This window comes from Lissotriton vulgaris, chromosome 4_1 (assembly GCF_964263255.1).
Source record: "Lissotriton vulgaris chromosome 4_1, aLisVul1.2, whole genome shotgun sequence".
NCBI classification, from domain to species: domain Eukaryota; kingdom Metazoa; phylum Chordata; class Amphibia; order Caudata; family Salamandridae; genus Lissotriton; species Lissotriton vulgaris.
Genome location: NC_141691.1, coordinates 795,802,143 through 795,827,641, shown reverse-complemented (window position 1 = coordinate 795,827,641; position 25,499 = coordinate 795,802,143). Strand labels below are relative to the sequence as shown.

Genomic DNA, 25,499 nt, shown 5'->3' with positions numbered 1-25,499 from the left:
AAGTACATGCAATCAATTTGGAGGAGAAAGCAGCTAGGCTGGGGTCCTGGATAGCAGGATCCCAGCCAGACTAAGTGAAAACAGTGATACATCAGCAAAAAATGGGGGTAACTATAAGAAGCAGAATCTACTGTTTTACAGGGATTACTCCTTCACGGGTCGTCCATGGGTGCAACGATACAACTCTTTCCAGGGGCATTATCCATATGAAGTTAAGGAGGATCAACAGGAGGTACGGAGAGATTCCATGCTGGTGCCAACCTCCCAGGTCACCGACCTTAGGGACATGCTCCATGATTATTACAAACTATTTCCGGACTCTCACTCTCCAGTTCCGCTGGTATTCAGGTTCATTCACCACTGCCAGTGGTTACTCAACCGCCTGCTACTCAAGAAAAGAGACCAGCACCTCCGTGCATTACAATACAAGATTACTATATTACTTTATGTAGTTCAAGAACCAAAAGATTATAGTAAATAGCCTTCCACTACTGCTAGCAAGTTTCTTAAACTTTACTCCACCTTTACTTCTTTACTCCAACATCGAGTCAAACGAGGAGAGAGGGTGGTGGTCCTGAAGAATGCCTTTACTCCCCTATTTTGAGGTTATATCATAGCAAGAAACATGTCCTCCCATACAGGGTTGAATTAATCTTGATGTTTTCCTTTTTATCGTTCACTAAGGCAGGGATCTAGAGGCAACGCACTAGGCTTGCTATCCCGATCGATATCTCAAATGTTGGATAGAGACACACGAAAACGTAATAAGTTTCTTGCCACAACCCCATCCTGAATTCCGGTTTGTTGGTTTTGCTATATTTACATCTGGAATATTACCTTACATCTTTTTAATCTTTTTTAAGACGAACTCTTGAGATAGACACTACTAGTTCAGGCGAGAGTGTGCATCTTTGTGATGCAAGAGGAATTAGGAGCTGCTTGACTGTTTCAAACAGACCACAAGAAGTGTTCAGAGCAGTAGCGTTTTGCAAAGAGTAGAAATTATTTGCACCCCATATTTCATACCATATTTTTTCTTTCTTCAGCTTCAAAATGAACTACTTGAATTTCGTATATTTGTGCTTCTGTAAGGGCCATCTAATCTGAAGCGCAAAACTGTCATTAAAATATTTTAGCTATACAGATGAATTTAAGGCATTAGAAAGGCAGCCACCAATAGCAAGGTGCTTTTTAAATCATATGGTGAGATCAAAACTTGGGCTCTTGTCCCAAGAATGGCTTTCAACAGAACAAGATGTAGTTCTATTAGCAGTAATACTTTTTGAAACCATCGTATTGTAAAAAGATTCCAGAAAGTAAGGGAATGGGGTGCACACACCATCAAGCCAGCAGAGCAGATCCCTCAGGAGAAGAATTATTAAGTTTGCGTGGTGCTAAAAATGTAATATAATTCATTAAAGGTCCTGTGGGAGGGACCAGTGACAACGTGCTACGAATTAAGTGTCCATTTTAGTGCAGAAACTTGGATAACTGCTATATTTCACCCACAAGTTAACATTTCCAAGAGCCATCAGTTCTTCAAACAAGGAGAGGAGATGGAATAAAATACAAGTATGAAAGTCTTGAGACCGAGAATGAGAGCGATGAAGCAGGAAATACAGTAACAGTGCTGTCGAATTTTAGGGATATGACTAGCACTTCGCGGCTGATGCTGTCTTATTGGCCCGTACAGCCTTAGGGCTGCAGAGGCTATTGGACTAATTTGGGGCCTACATGAAATCATTGGATCTTGTAGTTAATATAGCGAAATCTCAAACAATGTCCATGGGCCAATAAAAACAACAATTTAAATCTTTATTGTGAAGGCGTTGAGCTGACCAGGGATTCCTCTTTACCTATTTGTGGGTCTTATTTGATGATACATGGGCCCCCAACAGCTAGTCAAAATAAATCTGATAGTGAGATCAACTGCTGCTTTTCATGGCTTTGCACAACAGTTGGGGGTCCGATCATTCGAAGCCATGCCTAATATTTATAGGTCCAAATGCATGGCTATCACCTTGTATGGCTCAGATCTATGGGATTACAAGATCGGTGAGGGGGTACAGATAGTCGAAAACAAATGTTTACGCTCCCTTCTGTCTGTTCCTCAGTCTATCTCAACGTTTATCATTCATCAAGAGGTTGGGGCGGGTTATGTGACAGATCTGTCAAGGTTAGCCCCTGGAATCTGCTGGTTAAAGACATGGCTTAATCCTGAACTAACCCTTAATCATCAGATCATTAGGGACTGCGTGGCCCTGGAGAACGCTAATAGCATCCCGTGGTTATATTATGTAAAGAATATTTTAAGTGAATTAGGGTGCCCAGATTTATTTATTTTTCCTGATCAAAGAAGAAAAGAAGATGCAACAAGGGTCAGATTACAATTCTTGAACCTGAGGGCGGCTGAGCGGCAACAGACAGAGCTAACAAAATCTACAGTAAAAGCCTATTTCTTGCTAAAAACCACAACTAAGATTGAACCATATCTGAAAATAGTCAGGAAGCACTATCATCGCCAGCTTTTAACGAGGTTTTGTTTTCATTTAATCTATACCCTCTTACGTAATTCGCAAAGGCTGGAGTAGGGTATGTGATTTAGGTCTGTGCACGTGTGATGATTTCTCAACGCAAGATACTATGCATTTCATAATGTTCTGTGAACATTACAGTGCCATTCGAAGAACATTTTTATTACCAATTTTAAGGGGTAAAGGTTTTATACAGGTCAAACCCACTCTACTTTATTTACAGTTGCTGAATGACCCAAGGGAGATATTTTATATATCAAGTGTTTTAGTTGCAGCCGTTCAACTCAGGGAAAAGTTATAGTATATTAAACCCCTAATGAGCGACTCTTGGGTTAGCGGCAACCAATGCATTTATATTGGCAAAACTATGTTGTATCGGTAGCCTGAACTTTTACATGATTTAATGAAATTCGATTTTTACTATTTTGTACTTTTTAAGCCGCCCATATGAGATGAGGATTCAGGTTTTAAATATTTTTATGTCATTGTTTATTGTGAAATATGTGATGTGCTTTTATGGTTTTTATTAACCGAATAAAGTGGTTTTGACACGGACTAGCACTTCAGCACCCTGAAATTGTTCTCATGAGCATTAAGGAAGGACAAGATTACCCTTGAATATCACAACAGTGCTAACTTTTTTTCTTCTTGCAGTCTTGTCTGATTATTTTGCAATTGGAAGTAACTACATCCTCAGTTATTGGGGTACAGTCCTAAGATGACCACAGTTCTGTAATATAGAGAACCTATTATTGGTTGCTGTGGTGTTCCTTAAGTGTGTATTACAAACTGTGTGTGTGTCAGTGAACACAGTAGGAGTTTGTATAGGAGAGTTTTGATTTTCCTTGTAATTTCACCCCAAGTGTGCCCAAAAGTGAAGGTCCAAACAGGTCTAAGAGCATGCTCTGTGCATTTGTATTCTCAAGACCCCAAGGCAACAGGGGTCAGGAAAGAAATTTTTCATCATCAAAAGTCAGGAGTCATGCTTCTTCCAGTAGGCGTCTTTAATACAGTGCTGACTGGCATTTGAGAAAGCCTTGACTTCTCGTCGTCACCTCACATTTCACCAGAGACTGGTTATTCATTTTAGTGCAATAGGCGGCTGGTCCACAAATTCTGCCCTTATTGGTTGTTCATGGTTCAGGCTGTCCGCACTTTCTTGTCGTCTTCTGCTGTGAGACTGCCATCATCACATATTCTTGTAGCGGCATTCACAACAGTCTCAACCTATGCGGTTACAATACCCTTGGTTATCCTCGCTAGTTGTCTGTGTTATTACTATTATTTTTCCGGCTAATTTCGCCCCACAGCTACGGTCCTGAATCATATCACTGCATGCAAGTGCTCCTACCCAGCAGGCATTCTTTTCTCAGGCATAATCTCTTATGTCCTGATGATGATCCCTACATCCTCTAAAGGGATAAAAACGTCATCGAACATAGTACCATGATTCAAATTGTTGATATAAAATTATTTATGTGAGCATGTGTTTTCATAATAGACACATGGAGAAATGCCTGAGCCTAGAAGTTTGTTAACTTCTATCTTTTGTTTGTTTGTTTTCCCAATCAATTTTATTGTTATGATATATTTGAATAAAGGTATGGAGTTTACATTTTTGACACCTAATATAGACCTCATTGTATCTCTATGACCTCATTTCATGTGTTATTTTGTGACTAAGGAATCTCTGTTCTTTTAGAAGTACCTATACCCCTGTTTTAAATTCTAATTGCAATGGATTTTGATTTGAACATATCCATTGCGTTTTTGACTTGGCTTGGTTCAAAACTGTTGGAACCTAATATCTGATAGACTACTAACCGCAGATTCCTTTACATAGAATTATCCCCAGGCGTGAGACTGGATCCGGAATCTTTTTGCCACAGCATCCCTGCGCCGGGGGAGGGGCGGCACCATGCGACTCCGCCCAGGTGTCGTCCACGTATGTGACGTCAGCAAGGTCACATAAGCCCCACCCCGGCACGCCTACGTCAGTTTTTTCCTTTTTCCGCGTGCAACGCTGATCCGGTCTCTGTTCGGGCCTGTTTGGGACCCTTTTTTCTTTCCTCATTGTGATTTACTTTGGTGGAACAGTGTGTGAATGCCTTCGGGCTTCAAGACTTGCACGTCGTGTGGGCGTCTTATATCGGCGACGGACACGCACCTCATTTGTATGTGGTATTTAGGGGAAGATCACGGCACCACTGATTGTGAGGCCTGCCGTGACAACAGATGAAGCCGAAGTCACGGCGGGAGTGCCGCATGCAACTACTCTTGGCGCGTCTCTCAAGATCGCTTCATCCCTTCGTTCAGCCTCAGCGGACGATTTCAGATACAACCGTCATCGACGTCCTCGTCCCTCTCTGATGTTACGTGAGCTTCGCACCCCGGTTGGTAAGTGTTGCAGCTTGTCCCAGAGGGCTGGTGTTCGGCCTGCCGGGGGCATGGGCTCTCCACGGGTGATGCGGCTCCGCGTGTTTTCTTCCTATCCACCGTTTCCCGTTGTGGGGGCATCAAGAGTCCAGATGGAGGAATATGCGGCGGCTTTGCAGGCCTCGCTGGCGTCTTCTCCTCCTCCTTCCCATCCAGGGGCGTCAGCGGATCCCTTGTATTGCGCGGGGCCCTCCTCGACGTCCCCAGCGGCTCCGGCGCCAACTGGTTCAGCTCCAGACGTGGAGGATGCGCTGCTGTTTGGGTGCTGCCCTTTGGGGGTCCCTCCTTCAGACCACGGCGCCTCTGCCTCGCTGCAAACTCCTGTGCGAGTCCCTGAGGTGTCGCGGGAGGTCTCCGGGCCTCGGGTCGCATCCCGAGCTCCTCGCAGTACTTGGACAAGATGGTCCTGTCCAAGGCCGAGGTGATGCCGCTACGGCGCTGGCAGCTGCTGGACCGGGCAGTGCAACAAGGGTCTGTGGGCCCTCCTCGTCCTGCTCTGGGTTGAGGCTGGATGGGGACCCCTCGTCCTCCTCCGGGCCCCTCTCGTCCCTCCACGCAGGTGGCTGCCTCGTCGGAGGGCGAGTCGGCCCTGACGCGCCGTATGGATCTCAGTCGTATGCTGGGCCGAGGTGGGCGGAGGGCTTCATGTCACTCCCCTGGGCCCTCTCGTTCCTCCGCGCAGGCGGCTGCCTCGAGGGAGGTCGAGTCGGCGGCGTTCAGGCGCCGCCCCTTGGCCACTTCGGATCCAGCCCTGCTCCGGTCCCCAATGCGGTGTGGCTTAGAGGAGCCCTATCCGGCGTCTCCTAAGGCGCCAGATGGTGTTGACATCCTGCCTCAGGCGGCGGACTCTAAGGCTCCAGACTGGCCTCAAGTCGCGGATTAGTCTTCGGACACTCACTCTTCTCCGGAGGTTGTGTGCATACTGGTGTCATCCTCCCCAGAGACAGCTTGCCGCGTGGTGGCTTTTTCGCCGGCGTCATCGAAGGGCGGCTCCCCACCTTTCCCGAGGCCAGGGTGCTAGCCAGAGGAGCGACAGGTCCCCCACTCTTCGGTCCCTTCTGATTTCCAGGTCTGGTTCTTGCCCGCGCGCTTGGTTTCGGGGACGGCCGCCTTAGTTGCCCACAGAGGAGCTGCTTTCTCCACCTTGGGGCCCTACGGAGGTGGGTGCGGCCTTCGCTCACTCAGTGTCCATGGCTGTGGACATTCTGCGTATGGGGGACCCGGTTTCTCATTTTCCGGCAGACCATCTCTTGGAGGTTCTCCACCAGGGCTCTGGTGGGAGGGAGCTGTTGCTTCCCTTTGAGAGTTCGCTTCTTTCTTCCCTGACGGGGGCCTGGAGGCACCCCACCTTAGGGGATCCGGTGCCTCAACACCTTCTGCACTGGCACCTTCGGGCGCCGCGTGACCAGGCATGTCTTTCCCTCCACCCCTCTGCCTCAGGTCCACTTTTGCGGACTGCTTTTCCCTCCCTGCCGCCACTGTTGACTCCGCCGTCCAGGGAGGCTCGCTGGCTGGACTCTTGAGGGTGCAACATGTTCACCTTGACCAGCGCTGCCCTGCGGGCCCTTAACACCCTATGTGTGTTGGCTAGGGCCACCTCTTGTTTGTGGGACTCAGCTGAGTGCTTGGGGTCCGCAGCTTCACAGGACACTGTTCAGGTGGACTTACCGCATCATGTGTTGGATGGCCAGGAAACTAGCGGCGTTTATTCTCCGCTCCGGACATCTAGGAGGTGCTGGACCGGGCCATGGCTTCCTCAGTCGCCCTCCGTCGCCATGCTTGAGTTGAGTTGGTTCTGGACCTTCCTTTGGGCAGTTGCCCTTGCTGTGGAGTGTGTTTTTTAGGCAATTGAGTCCTCCTTGCTGGGACTGTAGCGTTGTTGGCTGCTGGACGGCCCCTTTGTTGACAGTGTGTTTTTGCTGCAATTGTCTGTACGGACTTGGCCCTCAGATTAGGCCTTCTGTTTCCTCTTGGGCTGCTTGACAAGTCTTCAGCTGGGATTTCTTCCCCGTGGCTCTTTCGTTCTTTCCTCTGCTGCAAGGGTTTCTTTCAAAGAACGTTCCCATGCCTTGGGACTTAACTTATCCTATGTGGGGTAGTGGTAGCTGTTATATAGCTTTCTCTCGGCTAGGGAGCTCAGGTCGCATTCGGGCGCATGCTCTCCATGGCGTTTATTTATGTTGCTATTACTTCTTTGGGCCATGTGTGCGGATCCCTCGTAGTGTTGTGTCCGGGCCTTTCCTCATCTTCCCGCTCCTGCTCTGCGGGCTGGGATGATTCTGTGTTTCTCTCATGTCAGGTGTCGCCTGCCCGATTTTCTTTGGGCCCCGGGCTATTATTCTTGCTTCTGGTGGTTTATTACTGTTGGCGCCGCTCTGTCTGGTTTGTTGCCTCCCTTTCTAAGGGGGCTTGCCACCTTTTCCCTTGTTTCCTTGGGCTCTCTAGGCTTCTTCTTCCTCTTCCTGACATTTGTTGGAGGCTCTGTTGCCCTGTAATGGAGTGGGGTGCTTCGCCTCTCTGGCCTTGCACTTGGCTCTCCTGTTGTGAGGCTTCTTCAGTCTTCTTTTTCTTCCTACATCTCTCTTGGGGTCGGCGGTGTTCTGTGTGACGAAGTTCCTCTTGCCTGGCAGGGACGGGGCTTTCGCCTTGTCCGTGGCTCTGGGTCCCTGCGGGACCCTCTGTGAAATCCAGGCTGGTGGGGTCCTTTTGCAGACCCTATTTCCCTGTGAGTATTGCTAAGGTATCTATTCTACCTGAAGGAATCTGCGGCTAGTAGTCTCTTATCAGATGTACAAGTTACTTACCTTCGGTAACGATGTATCCGGTAGAGACGATTCTAGCTGCAGATTCCTTCATAACCCACCCTTCCTCCCCGTTCTGCGAGGACCTTTGCCCTGGTCTGCTGCACTCGCCTCCCGTTGGGTGGCTATGCCTTCTGTGAGTGCATCCTTTTGCTCTTTTGAAAGGAGGATACTTTTTGTTACTTTCCTCCTCTTTGGCGCATTGCAGGATGGTTTTCTGGGTGTTCCTGTGCCCCCATGCTCTAGTCCAGGGTTGGAGCTTGCCTTCTCTCCTTCCCTCCCCTTCCTCTCTCCCTTGGTTACTAAGGGTGCGGGCCCCTCTGCTAACCCTCCTGGTTGGGGCCCTCCGGCCGTGCCTTTGCCCCTTTTCCTTGGAGGGGTTGTCGCACTCTGTGCTGGGGTTACCTTGGAGGTTGTCATTACTGTTTGTCTTTACACCGGTTCCCTTTCGTTGTTCCTGGTTGGGGTTGTAGTCCTGCTACATGTTGTCATAACATTTTGCATGTGTTCCCTGTCCCCAAAGGGAGGGGGCTGTATACATACTGGCAGGGTGGCTGCTCAGGGCTGTGCTCTGTTCTTTCTTCTTTCCCTGCCTTTGGGTGCTGCAGTGTTGTCACTGCTCCCTGTGGTGTTGTTAGTCACCATTCCTCTTTTCCATTTTTTCTGCTCTTTCGCACACTGTTCCCATACTCCTACAGTTTTGTCTGATGGCTCCGTGTTGTGGTGCGGAAAAGTTCTCAGAAGAAAACTGACGTAGGAGCACCGGGGTGGGGCTTATGTGACCTCGCTGACGTCACGTACGCGGACGACGCCTGGGTATAGTCGCGTGGTGCTGCCCCACCCCCGGCGCGCAGGGATGCTGTGGCAAAAACTTTCCGGATCTAGTCTCACGCCTGGGGATAATTCTACGCGAAGAAATCTGCGGCTAGAATTGTCTCTACCAGATATATCGTTACACAAGGTAAGTAACTCGTACGTTTTGTAAGGAATATACACCGGTAACTAGAAACTTGAAAGAGGAAAATGTTGAAGAGAAAAATGAAGATGCTGAAGAGGGTGTGGAATGTTTAGTGAATCTTATGTGTGTGAAAGTAGGCTGCATAATTGAAAGAGAATCGAATAAGGAATCAACTGGGTTGAAACAGTGACCCAAGGAAACACTGTCTGCCATGGTGTTAGCAAGCTTACAAGAAAGTGGAACTGTGATTCTTCATAGAAGATAAGCTGACTTCACCTATAAATCGAAGGGGAAAGGGTGAACCTTGCACACGAAGGGGAGTTAGTGGTAACACATAGAATAAGAAGATATTACACAAATAGTTTTGGTTGCTTTCCTGGAATTTGAGTGCAAAGTAGAAGGTAGAACCAGTGACAAAGGCCAAACGTCAAAGTGCATACTGTGGAAGAATTTTGGTAGCTAGAAGAGATTCAGGAAAGACTGGGCATACATGTATTCGACCACTTTGATGTATTGCTGGTAGAATACAAAATTGTCATTGTTGGAACTGAAGGAGGTGTTTTGGTAGGCATTTGAACACAAAAGTGTTGCTTAGATTTCTGCTTAATACATACACATAAATTAATTGTATTGTATTTTATTAATTGTATTAATTGTATTGTATTAATTGTATTGTAATAGAAGAAAATATTCCATATCACAAAATTACATCCAACGGCTTCATGCTGCAATTCAGTTTCAAACCTAAAAGCTAAAGTCATCGAACAAAGTGTGAGACAAAATAATAACCAGCACAGCTGGTACCAAATTTAAAATTAAGACAACTGCAGCAATAGGGATTGTCTACGCCGAAGGGCACACTTCAAGAAGGTAGTCACAACTAGGCAGACTTCCAAAGAAGGAAGCCTTTGTAAAAATAGGAGGGCAGCAATGTGCTTGTTAATCGAGGCACCTCTTAAAAGTGGGATTTAAAACCTTTAAAAAAACTGAACAAATGTACAGAAAAATGCAAAGTGTGCCAGGCTTTTGCAAACAGTGTTCATCACAAGGGCATACTAGAAATTATTAGGATCATACTGACCCGGGGGAATAAAAGCAGACTCCTTATCAGACTCGGCCTGAATCTAATCAATAGGATCCTCTTCTTTGATTTTGGAACCCACTGCAGGCAAGGTTCCAGCTTGTTGTAGTTTGAATCAACACATACTCGCTATTGTCAGTTCCTTCAGCTCCAACAGTTCTTTGTCGAGATGCCGTCATTTTTATGAATGCAAGACTTCACCATAATCATTGTATTACGTATCACCCCTAGGCCCACCATGCCTAATGGTAAGCTGCTGTTGGAAGTGGTGAGATCAATGATTTGGGACTACTGTAACACTCCACACAACTCCACTAGGAAAAGTCCTTTTTGTAGCTTTAGGAGGAAGGGTTGCCGACACTCTTGTAAGTCTCATGCTTGAGAAAGTGGATAGAAAAGAAATGTTAAAGAAAAGGGTGTCTAATTGCCCGAGGAAGAGCACAGTAGAATGTGTAGGCTCACTTGTGATAAAGGATGAATGCAGAAGTGAGATTGCTTTGAAAGGTTTAGAAAGACAATCTAAGATATTGTCAGGAAATGGTTGAACAACTGAAGACAAATGTAGTGCAAGTGGAGTTAGGTTGGTGATGAAATTTATAAAGGACCCCTCCCAGTAGTCTCCTTCCTCCACTGCCCTTGGAACAGTTGTCAGACTTGATCCGGAAAGTTTTCGTCAGCAGTACCCCTGCGTGTCGGAAGGTGGCGTCGTATGGCTCCGCGTCCGTTGCTGGCATCATAGGCGCCGAGATGACGTCACGCAGACTACTTAGGCTCCACCCATGTGCTCTAACGTCAGTTCTGTACATGATATTCTGCGCCAGGAATGCAGAGCCATGCAAGAAACTGACCACTGGTGCCATGAAACTAGGGCCCTGAAAGGGATGACCTCAACTCTTGAAATCAGTTTTCAGAATGGGGTTGATGGGTGGCGCGGTAAGAAATCTATCACTAACTAATGTCTCTTACAGATATATCGTTGCACAAGTAAGTAACTTGCGCATCTGAAAGAGACACGTTCGTGATAGATTCCTTACCTTAGTATAGATACCCCAGCAATACCAACCCAGGTGGAGGGTCTGTGAACAAGATTACACCAGAAAGTCACGGAGAACAGAACGGCCAAAGAAGCAGTCTTTCCGGACTTGACTGTCAAGGCAATAATGCTTTGTAAACATGTGCAGCGAGGCCCACGTAGCTGGCTTACAAATGCCCTGCAAGGGAACGCCGTGTCCCAAGGCAGTAGTGGTTGCCGTTGCCCTGGTAGAATGGGTACGCAGCCCCACAGGAGACTCCATCTTAGCCAACGAGTAACATGCTTTGATGCACAGAAAGACCCACCGAGAGATAGTTAGTTTGTGCACAGCCTGACCTTTTTTGGCGCCCACGTAGCCAACAAAAAGTTGGTCATCCACCCAGAGCTGTTGTGTTCGCTTCAGATAGAACGAGAGCGCAAGTTTTGGTTCCAGACGGTAAACTCTCTCTTCCCCTTTTGAAAGATACGGAGGCAGAAAGAAGGTGGGCAAAGTGATGGTCTGCCTGATGTGGAAGGGCGTGACAACCTTTGGCAAGAAAGAAGTACGAGTCCTTAAAACCACCTTATCCGGATGAACAGAAAGAAAAGGAGGTTTAGAAGAAAGAGCCTGGAGCTCATTCACTCTTCTGGTAGAGGTGATAGCTACTAGGAAAGCCTTCTTGAGAGTGAGAAGACGTAAGGGACAGTTATGAAGGGGCTCAAAGGGAGCGCACATCAGATAGGTCAAGACAAGATTTATGTCCCATTGAGGCATTATGAAAGGCACAGGAGGAAACGTGTGTGTGTAATGCCTTTGAGGAAGCGATTAACAACTGGGGACTTAAAAAAAGAAGGCTAATCTGGAAGCCGAAGAAAAGCAGATATGGGCAAAAGATAACCTTTGATAGTGCCCAGAGCAGAGCCCTACTGGGCCAAAGAGAGTAGGAACAGAAGGACCTCGGAAAGAGGGGCGGAAAGGGGATCCACAGCCTTTGCTGAGCACCATGCCACAAATGTGTTATACCGTTTTAGTGGAGGGACGCCTGGCTGCCAGAATGACATCACAGACTTTGGGAGGAAGGCCGAAAGCTGTTAACTGTCGTCGCTCAATCTCCATGCACGGAGGTGGAGGCTGGACAGGTTCGGGTGGAGGACTATCCCCTGCTTCTGCGATAGAAGATCCTCCCGAAGAGGCAGTCGGATCAGGGGATCGATCGCCATGCTGAGTAACTCGGGATACCCATATCTTCATCCCCAATCCGGAACCACAAGGATGACTTGGGCCCAGTCGCACCGAATCTTCTTCAGCATTCTGGGCAGAAGTGGTATAGGCCGAAAGGCGTACAACAGACCGCAGCTCCACTCAAGACGAAAAGTGTAGTCGAGTGATTGCCGCCTTGGAAATTCCAACACGCAGAACTGATGACATTGCACGTTCTCTTCAGTGGCGAATAGATCTAACCAAGGCTCTCCCCACTGCATAAAGAGACCTTGCGCCACGTCTGAGTTCAGACTGCATTCGTGATCCATCATGCACTGGCGGCTGAGTTCATCCGCCCTGGCGTTCAGAGAACCTCCCAGGTGTTGAACCACCAAGGTAATGCCTTGATGTGCCAGCCATGCCCAGAGGCGCAGAGCCTCCTGACATAGGGTCCGCGGCTTCGCCCTGCCCTGTTTGTTACAGAATCACATGGCAATTGTGTTGTTTATTTATTTTATTTATTTATTTTATTTTATTTATGCATTTTTATATAGCGCAGACTTTACCCGAAGGTGTCAGAGCGCTTCACAAAAGGAATAGAAATGAAACATAATGAGAAACATTACAAAAGAACAAATTACAAAAGCATATGTTACGTTACATAAGGTAATAGTGACAATTGTGAGCAAAAAAATACATGAGGTAGTAAAAATTGTGAGCACCCAAAAATACATGAGGTAGTAAAGGTAATAGTGACAATTGTGAGCAAACATTATACATGAGGTAGTAAAAATTGTGAGCAACCAAAAATACACGAGGTAGTAAAAAGTGCACAAGAGGAAAAAGTGACAAGTGTGCAATTACAGGAGAAAACAAAGTATAATTTGAGGTATAATACTGCAAAAAGTATATAATAACTCGGGCACAAGAACAAGCGTCACGTAGGCAAAGGTGGCACTTGTGCATGTGTCAAAGGTAAAAACATGTGAGAGGTAGCAAACCATGTGTTACAAGGGCAAAGTGGTGTGTGCATGTTACAAAAGGGCACCAAACACAAGTACATGGATAATACTACAAAAAGGCAGACACTCCAACCCCAGGAATACACTGGGAAGGCACTTCCATGGTCATGGAAAGTAGAATTTATCAGTAGTGGGAAGTCTTCCTCCAAATAACAAGAGGACGTGAATTACTTTTGGAGGTGTCTCTGGAGGAGGAGAACTTTGAGGTCCCTTTTGAAGGCCTGGGAGGAGGCGGTGGCCCGGAGCTGAGGCGGAAAGGAGTTCCAGATTCTCACTGCGTTGCTGGAAAAGGATTGGGCCATTGTTCTCTCCTTCTTGAAAGTGGGAGGTTCAAGCAGTAGATTCTCCGCATTGCGTGAAGGTCTAGAGCCTCCATAGAGTTTCAGTTTATTTGCCAGGTAGCGAGGAGAGGAGGAGTGCAAGGCTTTGTGGGTGATACAAGCGGTCTTGTAGATAGCTCTAGCCTCAAAGGGAAGCCAGCGGAGGGTGGATAACATCGGTGTGATGTGATCGCTTCTTTTGGCCCCATAAATGAAGCGAGCTGCTGAATGGAAAACAGACTTAAGTAGGGACAGGTGGGATTTGGGGAGGCCAGTAAGAAGAGAATTGTAATAGTCTAGTCTGGAGAGGACCAGCGATTGCACCAGGGTTATAAGGTCCTGCTCCGGGAAGAAGCGTCGGATTCCCCAAAGAAGGCCAGTTGGTAACGAGCAGATTTTGCAATAGAATTGATGTGATGAGTTAGATTGAGTTTTTTGTCTAGAATGACACCAAGGGATTTTGCGCTGTCGACAATGATGGGTTTATTGTTTAGTAGATTCATCAGATCCATCCATGATTGAACCGGGGGAGGAGAGAGTGAGGAGGAGAAGAGGAGGAATTCAGTTTTGGAGGGATTCAGAATCAGTTGATGAGTTGACATCCAGTTTTGGATGAAGTCCAGAGTAGAGCTTAGGATGGAGAGATCATGAGCGGAGGCAACCTTGAGGTAGAGTTGAGGGTCGTCTGCATAGAGATGATAGTGAATCCCGGATTTGTTTAGGAGGTTTCCCAGTGGTTCTAAGTAGAGATTGAACAATGTGGGTGCAAGCATAGAGCCTTGAGGAACACCCTGACCTACCGCCACAGGAGAAGAAAGACTGTTCGCTATTTTGATCATTTGGGATCTGTCAGAGAGGAAGGATGCAAACCATTTAAGCACAGTGCCCTCCATGCCCATTCTCTGTTGAAGGATATTGAGGAGGGTGTTGTGATTGACAGTGTCAAAGGCTGCAGAAAGGTCAAGGAGAATTAGAAGACAGGACCCCCCCCCGAATCGAGTATCCTCAGCGCGTCATCAACCACTTGCAGTAGGGCTGTTTCAGTGCTGCAGTTTTGGATGAAGCCGGACTGACAATTGTCAAGAAGATCATTGTCCTTGATATGACGAGAGAGTTGTTTTGCTACACATCTTTCTGTGATCTTCGCAAGAAAGGGAAGGTTAGTGATGGGGCGGAAGTTGTTGAGGTCCTTCGCATCAGCAGTGGGCTTTTTAAGCAGAGGGGTGACCTGCCCAGTTTTGAAGGAGACAGGAAGGGAGCCTTGCCAGAGGGAGAGGTTGATCAGAGTGGTCCAATAGGAAAGGGAATGGGTATAGAAGTCAATGGCAATGGCACTGGGGATGGGGTCAAGAGAATGGTTGGAGGGCTTTGTTTCGCATATGCACTTGAGAAGGGCATCTTCAGATATGGGGTCAAAGCTCTGCCAAATGGCAAAGGATTTGCGCTCCTCTGGAGGTGTAGGATGAGCGACCTGATCCACAAGTGATTTCACTTTTTCATCAAAGAAAATAGCGAAATCCGCTGCTCTCTTAGTAGAATCCTCCACCTCGGAGGATGGGGGAGAGCAGCTCGGAGTCTTGATGAGATCGAATAGTTTTTTGGGTCTATTTTTGGCGGAGTCAAGGAGGGTTTTGAAGTGCGCCGCTTTCTCAAGGAAGATATGCTTGTGGTACTTGGATCTTGCTGGCTAAATTGTCTGTGGAGGGCACTTGCCTCCATTGCTTCTCCAGGAATCTTAGCTGCTTCCTTTCCTCATAAAGGGATTTGTTGAACCAAGGTGCTGAGGGAGTGGGCCTTATCCTTTTGCTTTTGAGTGGAGCGATGTTATTAATTTCAGCTGCTAGAACTGTGAGGCATTGGGAGGTGAGATCATCAACAGCTATGTTCGGGTCTAGCCTTGGAAGTGATAGCAAAGCTGATTCACAGAGGGGACCGACATCAATATTTTTGGCATCCCGGAAACAGGAGATGGCCCTCTTGGGTTGGCCAAGAGTTATAGAGTGTGAGAGTTGAAGAGAGAATGGGATGAGGTGGTGGTCAGACCAATCTACATGGATTCGGGTAGTGGTAGAAAGCATGCCTGCTTTAGAAATAACAAGGTCCAGGATTGCGCCCTTAGAGTGGGTTGGTTCAATGCAGTGTTGGATAAGATAGTTTGTAGAGAGGAAGGTGGCCAGAGTTCGCAGAGGAGTCTTGCGGTACGCCCCAGTGGAGATTGAAGTCACCCACGAAGGTCTGATTGTCACTTTGTGTGTATTGGTCGCTGATGAAGTCAGTGAGATCTTCTATAAACGAGGGGCCACTACGAGGCGGGTGGTAAATGATATGGAATCTGAGCGGTGTTTCAATTGAAGCTCAAGAGCAAGGCATTCAAAGGTGAGGGAGGAACTGATTGGAGAAGACTTAAGTTGGAGGGCGTTTCTAAAGATGACTGCAACACCTCCCCCGTGTTTTCAGTTCTGTCATTCCTAAATATGGAATAACCTGTGGGTAATAGGAGATCAAACATAGAGTGAGAGGTATCTTTGAACCAGGTCTCTGTGAGGAAGAGCATGTCAAGTTTGTGAAGGGTGATGGTATCGGAGATTTCAAGTTTGTGTTTTACTGCAGATCTGCAGTTGTGAAGCATACAGTGCAGCTCTGTCAAGACTGTTTTGGTGACGAGGGCACTTGGGCTCTGAAGGGTGATCGGGATATTGTACTTATGTGGGGGTGCTCGGGAAGGTTTAGGTGGATGCTTTGTTCTGACAGATGTGATGGTCGGAATATTGTAGATAGTGGGGTTGCTAGGGTATGTCTGTTGAAGAAGAGTGGCGTTCAAGGGCTTGTGTGAGTTAACGCCGTTTGCAGACGAGAGGTTGAGCTTGGCTGTATTGGGGTGAAGGGGCGAGGTGCAGCTCATGGGAAGTTGGGAGGGAGTAGAGGTGCATGGATGGGTGGAGATCTTAGAGCATAAAAGTGAAATGGCAGCTGTAAGCTGGGAGATGGAGGTGATCAGAGAGCCTAGCGTATTTTCCAGTGAGAATGAGGCAGAGCACGGAAGGTTGGGTGGCTCGATTGAGACAAGTGGGGATGGAATTGGTGGTGGAAGGCAGGGAGAGGTGGGGAGACAGGAGGTAAGTTGGGGAGAGGTGGGGGGACAGGAGGTCAGTTGGGGTGTGGGGTTCACAGGTGGAGTAAGTGAATTGGGCGTTAAGGGAGAGTTGTCATTGTTGATGTTGCAAGAGGGAGAGGAGTTAAGGACAAGTTTAGAGGGAGAAAGGTGCGGAACACAGCGGTAAGGAGGTAGGAGGGGGGAGGCCTGAGTGGCATCATGGGAATGTAGGAGGTTTGGGAGGAAACGAGGTGCCGTGATTGTGGAGGTCCTGTCAGTTAGGAGAGGTGGCAGTGAGCGAGCGGTCATCTGGCAGAGTGAGGGGGGATGAGAGAAAGGGAAGTTGAGGAAGGGAAGTGGTCCTGCTGGGCCCGAGGGAGGGAGATGGGAGGGGTTACTAGGAGGGGAAAGGGGGTAGTGCAGCAGTACTGGAGAAGTAGGAGGGAGGAGAGAGATGCAGTGGGAATGTGGCAAAAACGGGATGAATGGCGAGGGGATGAAGGGGTGGAGAGGAGGGATAAGGGGAGCATAGGGAAAGTTAATTGGGGGAGAGGGTTGGAGGAGAGGTGGACTAAGAAGGGGGGGTGATAGGGAGAAGTATGGGGTAGGAGAAAAGATTGGAGTATCGTGATAGTGCAGATGGGACGAGGAGCGTATTAGCTAGTGGTAAGGCTGAAGTAGTGTGGGAGGGGACATACTGTGAGGGGGGAGGAATAAGAGATGAGGTAAGTTGAGGCGGGGAGGGAAGAGGGCCGACCTGTGCTTCCCGAGAGTGCAACCAATTGGAGTGGGGTGGGGTCGGCGGAGGAGAAAGGGAGTAATGGGTGGAGCTGGAAGGAGAGACAGGGGGAGACCCGGTTGCAGAGAAGGGGAGTAAGGAGGGGAAGAGGTGGTCAAAGAGCGAGAGGCAGGTGTCTTTGCCTTGGATCATGACAGTACCGTTGTTATAGAGTGAGATAGTGAGGTAGCCATTGAAGCACTCAGAAGGGGAAATTTTTAGTGGTTTCCCATAAGGGATAGAGGAGGAGGAGGTGACGTTGAGGGAATTGTAAAAACTGTTGGACCAAGAGGGGGTGTCGCGAGTGAAGAAAATGAAATCGTTTTTGAGCCTCCCAAGAAAGCCATTGTAAAATTGATTAACAAAAAGGGAGTCCGGGAAACGTTCAATAGTGTTATGCTTCAGTCGTTTTATTGTAGCTTTAGACTGGTCGGGAGGATAAATGATTTTGTAGCAATTGGCTCCAGACTTAACTCGAGAGGTGGCCATGTTGGGAGGATGAGGCGAGGAAGGGTGGGGGAGGGATGAGAGGGGTGTTATTGGGAAAGCGGTGGTGAGGAGAAATAAAAGGGGGCGCATAATCCAAACGTTTATGGTGAGATAACCGAGTTAATGTGCCGTCAGGGAAGTGAGGTGGGAATTTGTTGGGCCCTTCATCTAGGATTATGAAGTGCCACCTAGCACTAGATAAAAATTACAAGGGAAATATTTGCAAATAGTAGGGACCCATCACGGATCAAAAACAGACAAAGTAGAACAGAATAAAAATGACCACCCAGTGACCATTGTAGAACACTGAACTTAGTACCAGCCTGCTAATAGAACCATATTCGGTACCAGCCGCCATATATGCCCAAGTTCTCAACAGACTACTACATGACCTTAAGCATATGGTGGATCACAAATTGATTAGCAATGTCTAGAAAATGCACAGCAACCTCGTCTTCTTCAGCCCACCTCTGATGCATCAGGAGTCATGACTCAATTTGTCCGTGAACACCTGCACTATACTTCCCTGGACAGAGGGAAGGAATGCTTTCAGTGCAAGCTGGATCACCCGAAGCTCCGAAAGGTTGATATGGAGCCGGGACTCCGCCGGAGACAAGAGGCCTCTGATCTCCGCCTCTTCCAAGTGGCCGCCCCTTCCAGGAACTAACATTGGCTTAGCAAAAAGTGGTCTCAAATTGTGCAATGACTTTTATGCAAATCCAGGGAGATTTTGTAAATTGACCTATGTACTATTGAGTTCTTTCATAAAATCAGTATTCAGAGTGGGTCGCAATCCAACCTACCTTATGAATATTAATGAGGTCAAAAATTGTGACTTACTGCATAATGGACGCCTTTACATGGACGGTGACCTGCATGGGTCAACAAACCACCTTGTCTATGTTTGCTTTTAAAATACTTTTTTGTTTTGTTTTTAATGCAGCCCATTTTCCTTAACCCTTTCGATGCTCATGGCGAGCTCAGCTCGTCATGATGCACAGTTGAGCTGTGCTGATGACGAGCTGAGCTCGTCATGAATACAGCCTGAGTGCAATTTCCAGCACAGGGGGGGAAAACGCCTAGCAGCCAAGGTGTTAAACCTGCTTTAAAAATAAGAAAAGGAAAATATATATATATTTTTTGAGGTATACATCTGGTTCCCTGAACTCCTACCCTGTTTCGGATGGGTTACCTCCTCCTATGCGGAGCTGGACACTTTTGAGAAGTTTGCGACTGAAATTGTGATCGCTAACAATTGATACATTGCAATTTGAAAGGGGTACCTTAAAACACTCCTTCCATTAGCCATGTATTTTTAAAGCCTTAAGCAAATCTGCAACCATTTACAGAATCACATAATGGATTAGTGCATAGTAAAAAGTCCATTATCTGTAGCAACCACTGTGATTTAGCGAATCTCAAGCTGGGCAACTGTTAAATAACTTAGTACATCAGGCCCTATGTTACTTCTTTTCATTACAGGCTACTGCATTGTTTAGGCTTGCTGTGGAATCAGTTGCTGTGACAGGGATATGGTGCAGCTAGTCCCTCCCTTTCTCCATTGTATGTGGGAAAATAAACCTCTTTCATCAGCATGATTGTGGTGTAACCTTCTATCACAAACGTTTGCAGGATCTAGAATTCTCAAGTAAATAATGAGATCATTATTAGCTATGCACAAGAACCCCACAGGTGGGATTATGGGATGTTATATAGGATTCATATCCCATATTTATTGTATTCCGAATTTTCAATTGTATATTTACTGATGCTGGCATACCTCTGCGATACCCAGCTTACGTACGATATATGAACAGTAGTGTTTGTTTTGCCTTTACCTTGATCATAATTTCAATTAGCTAAACTGTTCGTCTGAGCATCCCTTTGTGGTTGGTTTTATGTATTTCCTCGTTTGTGTTGAATTCTAATTAACAAGGTGAATTATCATTCACCGGTTGGTTTTATGTATTCCCTGGTTTGTCCTAAATTCTGGTTAACAAGGCACATTGTCATCCACCGGTTGGTTTTATGCATTTCCTCGCCTGTGTTAAATTTTGGCTATCAAGGTGAATTGTCATCCACCGGTTGGTTTTATGTATGAACTCGTTTGTGTTAAATTCCACGTAACAAGGGGAATTGTCATCCAACGGTTGGTTTTATGTATTTACTCGTTTGTGTTAAATTCTACTTAACAAGGTGAATTGTAATCCGCCTGTTTTTTGTTTAAACCTAGCTGCTGCGGAGTTCTTTAGTTAACAACAGGACTCAGGCCAAAGTAGCGGAGGAGCTTGGCATGCAGGAGTTCGCCATCACGAATGACAATAACAAAAAACCCATGGCACTGCGGACGAAAACTCTAGCTGACCTCATGGAATGTACGTGCATAGTGAAACATTAACATCGACAGATTTCAAACACTTCAAATTTCTGCTTTCTGTCTAAATGTGAAAGTTGAATTGGGGGGCGAGGGGGTAGAGTCATGATGTACTTTCTCTTGGTTTTGGCGAGTGCAGCACTTCTGAGCCCCGAGTGCCATTCTTTCATTAAAATTATTTTCTCACTCAGTGTCAATTAAATTGTTCCCAGGGCTATTATAAAATGAGGTGTTAAAGAATTCCATTCGCTTATTATTAAAACTGCATATTTTAATACTATATTTTGTGATTTCGTATGAGTGCCATTTTTAAGAAATTGACTTTGTTCACCAAGTATCCATTTTTTGCTGACGTAATGTAATTTTATTTCTAGCCTTCATCGCTGCCCTTTACATCGATAAGGATTTGGAGTATGTTCATCGGTTCATGAATGTCTGCTTCTTCCCACGTTTGAAGGTAAATCTACTCGCCTTCTTCACAGGTTATATGCTTTTCATGCTGACTTCAGATTATTTACAAAGGATGGATTGTAATCCTGTTTGCCTTTACGCGAAGCTAGGTTATGTGACCCTTAATGTAGGTAATTGTACACTGGACCTTTCAGTGGTTGATTTTTTTCCTCCTGCTATAGGCAATCTTATACTATTAGGTTGTAGTATAGGTTTTATACTGCACATACAACAGACCTGTTTTTAGACATATCCTCGGTTTACAACATTGAGGATGCTGCCGCCCTCACCTCTCTGTAGGTTTAGGTGAAGAGGAGTAGTTTTAGGAGTCGTTTCCACTAAGTTAAGGCTGTAGAGATCCCAGGTGATCAGCTAGTTCAAAATGTGGACCTGATAATAGACTGTCGTCACACTACACAAATCCATTGGTAGTTGTGTGGGTGTGTGTTGCAGTGAGGAGGTTGCCCTGCAGGTTTGTACGGTCATACCTAGTCAGAACCAAAGTATTTTCCAAGACTATCAACACATAACGGACATTGATTTTTTTAACATGACTTTTGAGTATCTAATCAGCGAGTAACCTGCAGTTTGGTTCTTGTGTAAGCCAGAATACAGAACGTTGCTGTGAAGGTTTAAAACTAATCGGGATGGCGAAATAGGTGAGGGAAAGGATTTCTCTAGAGTGCCCTGGCTGAAAGAAAGATACTTAATTTACTGCACCTTTTTATTGTTTTGAGTGTCTTTTGCAATAATGTTTTCACCCGTTTGATTTGCGAACATATCAAATGTGACAGGTGGTCAAAGGAAGTCAGGTAGTTGAGGCCAGGGGCTCTCTGGAGCTGAATTCAAGACTTCTATGATCATTTTACCCAGCTTATCCCCAGGGATGTGGCAGAAAAGGACTTAAAGAATCGTTTGGGTGCTCTTATTTTAGGTATTAGCTTGTGAGGCTGAAGTGAAGGTGTAATGCCATAGGTGGCAATGCGTATCAGGCGGGGTAAGTGTATGCAGGGGCGTAGCTTCAGGGCGGGTGTTTGGGGTTTTACAACCCCCCTTATAAATTGCATACACACACTGACAAAAACACACACACACATCTGCCTTGAAAGCTCTAAAAAAAATCACAAAATATTGTTTCCCTCATTTAGTACTCCCATTAATCCGTATTCCTCTCCATTTCCACTGCCTCTTAAGCCTCTGCGCGTCGAATAATGTGTTTTAACATTGTATGACATTCTGAGGTTGCTACATTGTTCATATCTTCCAAGAGGTACAGCAGGTTGAACATGAACAAGAGTCAGGGTGTCATCCAGATTAGTGCCCCACTCCATTTATGTTACTATCTCCAAGACTGATTCAAGTAGGTCAAGGATGCAGTTGGACAGTGCAGGTTGTTGATGGGTTGCAACTGCCTTTTCAAGAGCCTCCATGAGTTTGAGAAGCCAGACTATTGCCCATCCACTGAGTTTAGTGAGGGCGTCCTGAGAAATGCTTCAGGTTTGCAACCTGCTGCATAAGAGAGCTTTGACTGCATCATCTGGTTTGCACAGAAAATGTCCTGCTTGAAGAAGATAGCAACTTCTGAGACCTTGGCTAGTCCCTGACATTGTTGCAGAGTTCTTCGGAGTTCCTCAGAGATTGCCTCAAAGATAAAGAGTACAGAGGGGTGAGTAGTTTGGTCCTCCCATGACTTGCATGGGAAGGAGGAGTGGTTGTCTCCATGGACCTGACCCCTGGAATTGAACTTAGCGATAGTAATGTTTTGGATGACTTATAGCCAAGTATATATTTTCATCAAGTTATTGGCGTTTATTCACTATTCTCCAGCATTGTGTTTTACTTCACATAGCTCAGTTTTGAAATCCTCTGAACACTCTACATAAAATGTGGGGGGTGGGCATTTTGTGGATCTTCATGGCTAGTAGGTCTTCTTAGCAGATTTTCTTTGTAGTAAGAAGCCACAAAGTGTCCATGTATGAGACCTTGGGCTAACTGAGAGCACTTTCCATAGGTTTGTGGTGTGCTTGGGATTAAGTCCCACCCCATGGCGAGAATAAATGTAATTCATTACTCAGAGTTTGTGCTGCATGATTAGCTCACTTATCATTAGAAAATTGTAAGAGGCTGGCTCAGTACATAGTGTCCACTGTGCACTGAGTCCAGGCAACCCTTATTGATAGTGTTTAGGTCCCTGAAAACCAGTGCTCTCAGGGGGTAGCTGTGGAGAGCAGCTAAGGCTTATTCAGGAGAGGTGTAACACAAGTGCATGTACCACTATAGTCAGTAAGCTTTTCACACAAGAAAGAACCACACCAGGTGAGCATAAAAATACTTTGTATTTATTAGTACAGAATATACACTAACTTGGTTTATCTCCTGTCTGGAGATATCAATTACACACAAGAAATAATTTAGAAAGAGGTAAGCAGCATAGGAAACACATAGCGCCCAACCGAGGGGCCAAACAATATACTAAAATAGTGGAATGTGAGGTAAGTACCAAAACGGAATTAGTACACAAGAAGGGTGGACCCATGGGGAAACACAGAATCGCCCATGGTGAGTAGCCAGGGTCCCCAGGTTGCCTGGGTGCAGAGTGGTTACACCGGGTTAAACGTCCTTAGGTTAACCCAGGGTAAGTTGCAGTTGGAATTTTACAGTTCTAGGACCCTTGCCAAAGGACCCCCGCATAAACTATTTGGATTAAGGAAGGTTGGAGGCCCACCCACCCTTGGATACACCAGGATACTTAAACCAGAGAGCCCAGGTGAATAGCGTTGAAATGGAGTTGGAAACGCCCTTAGATGCACAGGGAGGCGGTTAACGTCAGCTGAAGACAGAATACAGTCGCCCAAGTTGCAGGGAAGACAGGTCAGTTCCCTGGAGAACCAACAAACGACCACCTGTGTTGCAGAGCTGGGCAATGTCCATGGGACAACAGGATCAGCAAACCGGTCGTTGTCGTAGGGGTTTCTGCGGATGCAGGGAAGTGGCTCCTTCACTCCAAGAGAGATTCCTTCTGTCTGGGATGCAGACCAAATCCTTGGTGGCTCGGAGGATGCAAGGAAACAGAGTTGCAGAACTTGGAAAAGCACAGGGTCGAAGATGCAGCAGGAATCTTCCCACCGGAGCAGTCTTCTCATAGGTGCTGGCTTGAAGAACAGCAGAGTTCCAGGTCCCACCAATAGAGGTCCGCCATCTTTTAGGACCCTCGAAGGTCAGCGCTCTAGTTTCTGTACTCAGGAAGCATAAAGATCGGGCTGGAGTGCACGCGCAGCAGACGCACCCAGCAGGCGCGCCAAAGGCAAGCCCGTCTGCGCTCGGCCCGCGCTTAGCGCCAGGACCCCTTGTGGGATCATGTCAGGTAAAGGTCCTCTGATCAGGTATGACAAGGGAATGCTACTGGGGCTGAGGGGTATGTGGGGAGGGACAGACTGTCCCCGCTTAGACCTCTGTAGCGAGCCATCCCGTAGTGTCAGAACCTGCTTAGGCTGTAAGACCGTTCTATCCAGATGGCTTATGACCTCTGTTCAGGAAAAGGGGTTGAGGAAAGGGGGGCCAGAAAGGTTGAGCAAAAGTTCAAATGTATATCCATTAATGCTAGGTCCCTGGTGAAACATAGCATGGAATGTGCAGAGCTATTAATAGATAAAGGTATCCAAATAGCATTCTTTACGGAAACTTGGATGGATGCTGCATCAGGGCCAGACGTAGTGAAGGCCACCCCCTCTGGATATCTCTGCCATAGGCAGGACTGGAAGGGGAAAAGAGGAGGTGGTGTAGCTGTGATCTACCAAAGTGCCATCAAGGCTATCTTTAAGCCTATATTGATGGATGCCTGTGAAGCTCTATCTTTCAATTTTACGCTTCTTAATCACCAGGCGTTTAAAGGATCACTATTATATAGGCCTCCAGGGCCGAAAAATACGTTCCTGGCCGCTATGGGGAGCTTATTAGGAGTAGGTATGTGTGGGGAGACCTTTGCGATACTAGGGGACTTCAACTTTCATTTAGAGGATGGTAGTGAACCTGAGACAATGGCCTTACTTGACTTGATGGAAGGAGCTGATCTTAAACAATTAGTGGTGGGACCCACCCATTGCGCCGGCCATACGTTGGATGGTTTATTTTCCAACCATCCATCTGTGGTGTTCGCGAGAATATGGTCAGTTGCATGGTCTGACCACACAATAGTAGAGCCTAGTATTGTTGTTAGGAAGCTTACTAACATAGAGTCTGGCCCCAAAAAAATAAAGATCAGCACAGCCTGGAACAAGTTGGAAGGGAGAGATCTGGAGGAACTCCTAATGGCATCTAAAGAGGAACTTCCACTAGATGTGGAGGAAGCGGCGTTAGCATATATACGAGTTGGCTGGAACAAGCAAGTGTGACCCTAGTGCCAGCTAAAAGAGGTCGCATGCAGAGGGAGGTTTCATCAACCCCCTGGTTCACTGAGGACATCAGACTGGCGATATTAGGGTGTAAAAAGCTTGAGCGGGAATGGTGCAAAGGCTATAAGGAAATGGACAAGAGGATCCTAAAACACAGTCTTCTTGAATATAAGAAGTTGATTGCCCAAGCAAAACGAGAGCATTTTACTAATCGTATCAATCAGGCTAGCAACGTTCAAAAGAATTATTCAGAACACTCTCTAGCCTTGTATCTCCCAAACTGGCAGGGCCACAGCCAGGCCAAGAGCTGTGTGAGGCCTTGGCCACATTTTTCATGACTAAAGTTGAGACCGTTTTTAATGCTTTTTTGGGCTTAACGAGGAGGTGCCCACGAGCACACAAACAGAACCCTGAAGGGAACGATCAACGGAACGACAGACTAGAAGAGTTTACATCTGTAAGCATGGAAGAGATTAAAAAAATGCTTCATGGGTTAAAATCAGTCACCATATTACCCATGTCCGGTAACAGTAACCAAGCTGGCGCCTGTACCTATTG

At 46.6% G+C, this 25,499-nt stretch overlaps 1 protein-coding gene across 2 annotated transcripts in view; it reads left to right on the top strand.

The window, feature by feature from the left end:
* Positions 1-25,499, top strand: part of DROSHA (drosha ribonuclease III) — a 692,102-nt gene that overhangs the window by 592,278 nt on the left and 74,325 nt on the right. For both annotated transcript variants that reach the window (XM_086965123.1, XM_086965122.1), the window contains exons 27-28: positions 19,960-20,101; positions 20,475-20,557. In XM_086965123.1, the coding sequence (XP_086821249.1) occupies positions 19,960-20,101; positions 20,475-20,557 (225 nt within the window). The remainder of the gene's footprint in view (positions 1-19,959; positions 20,102-20,474; positions 20,558-25,499) is intronic.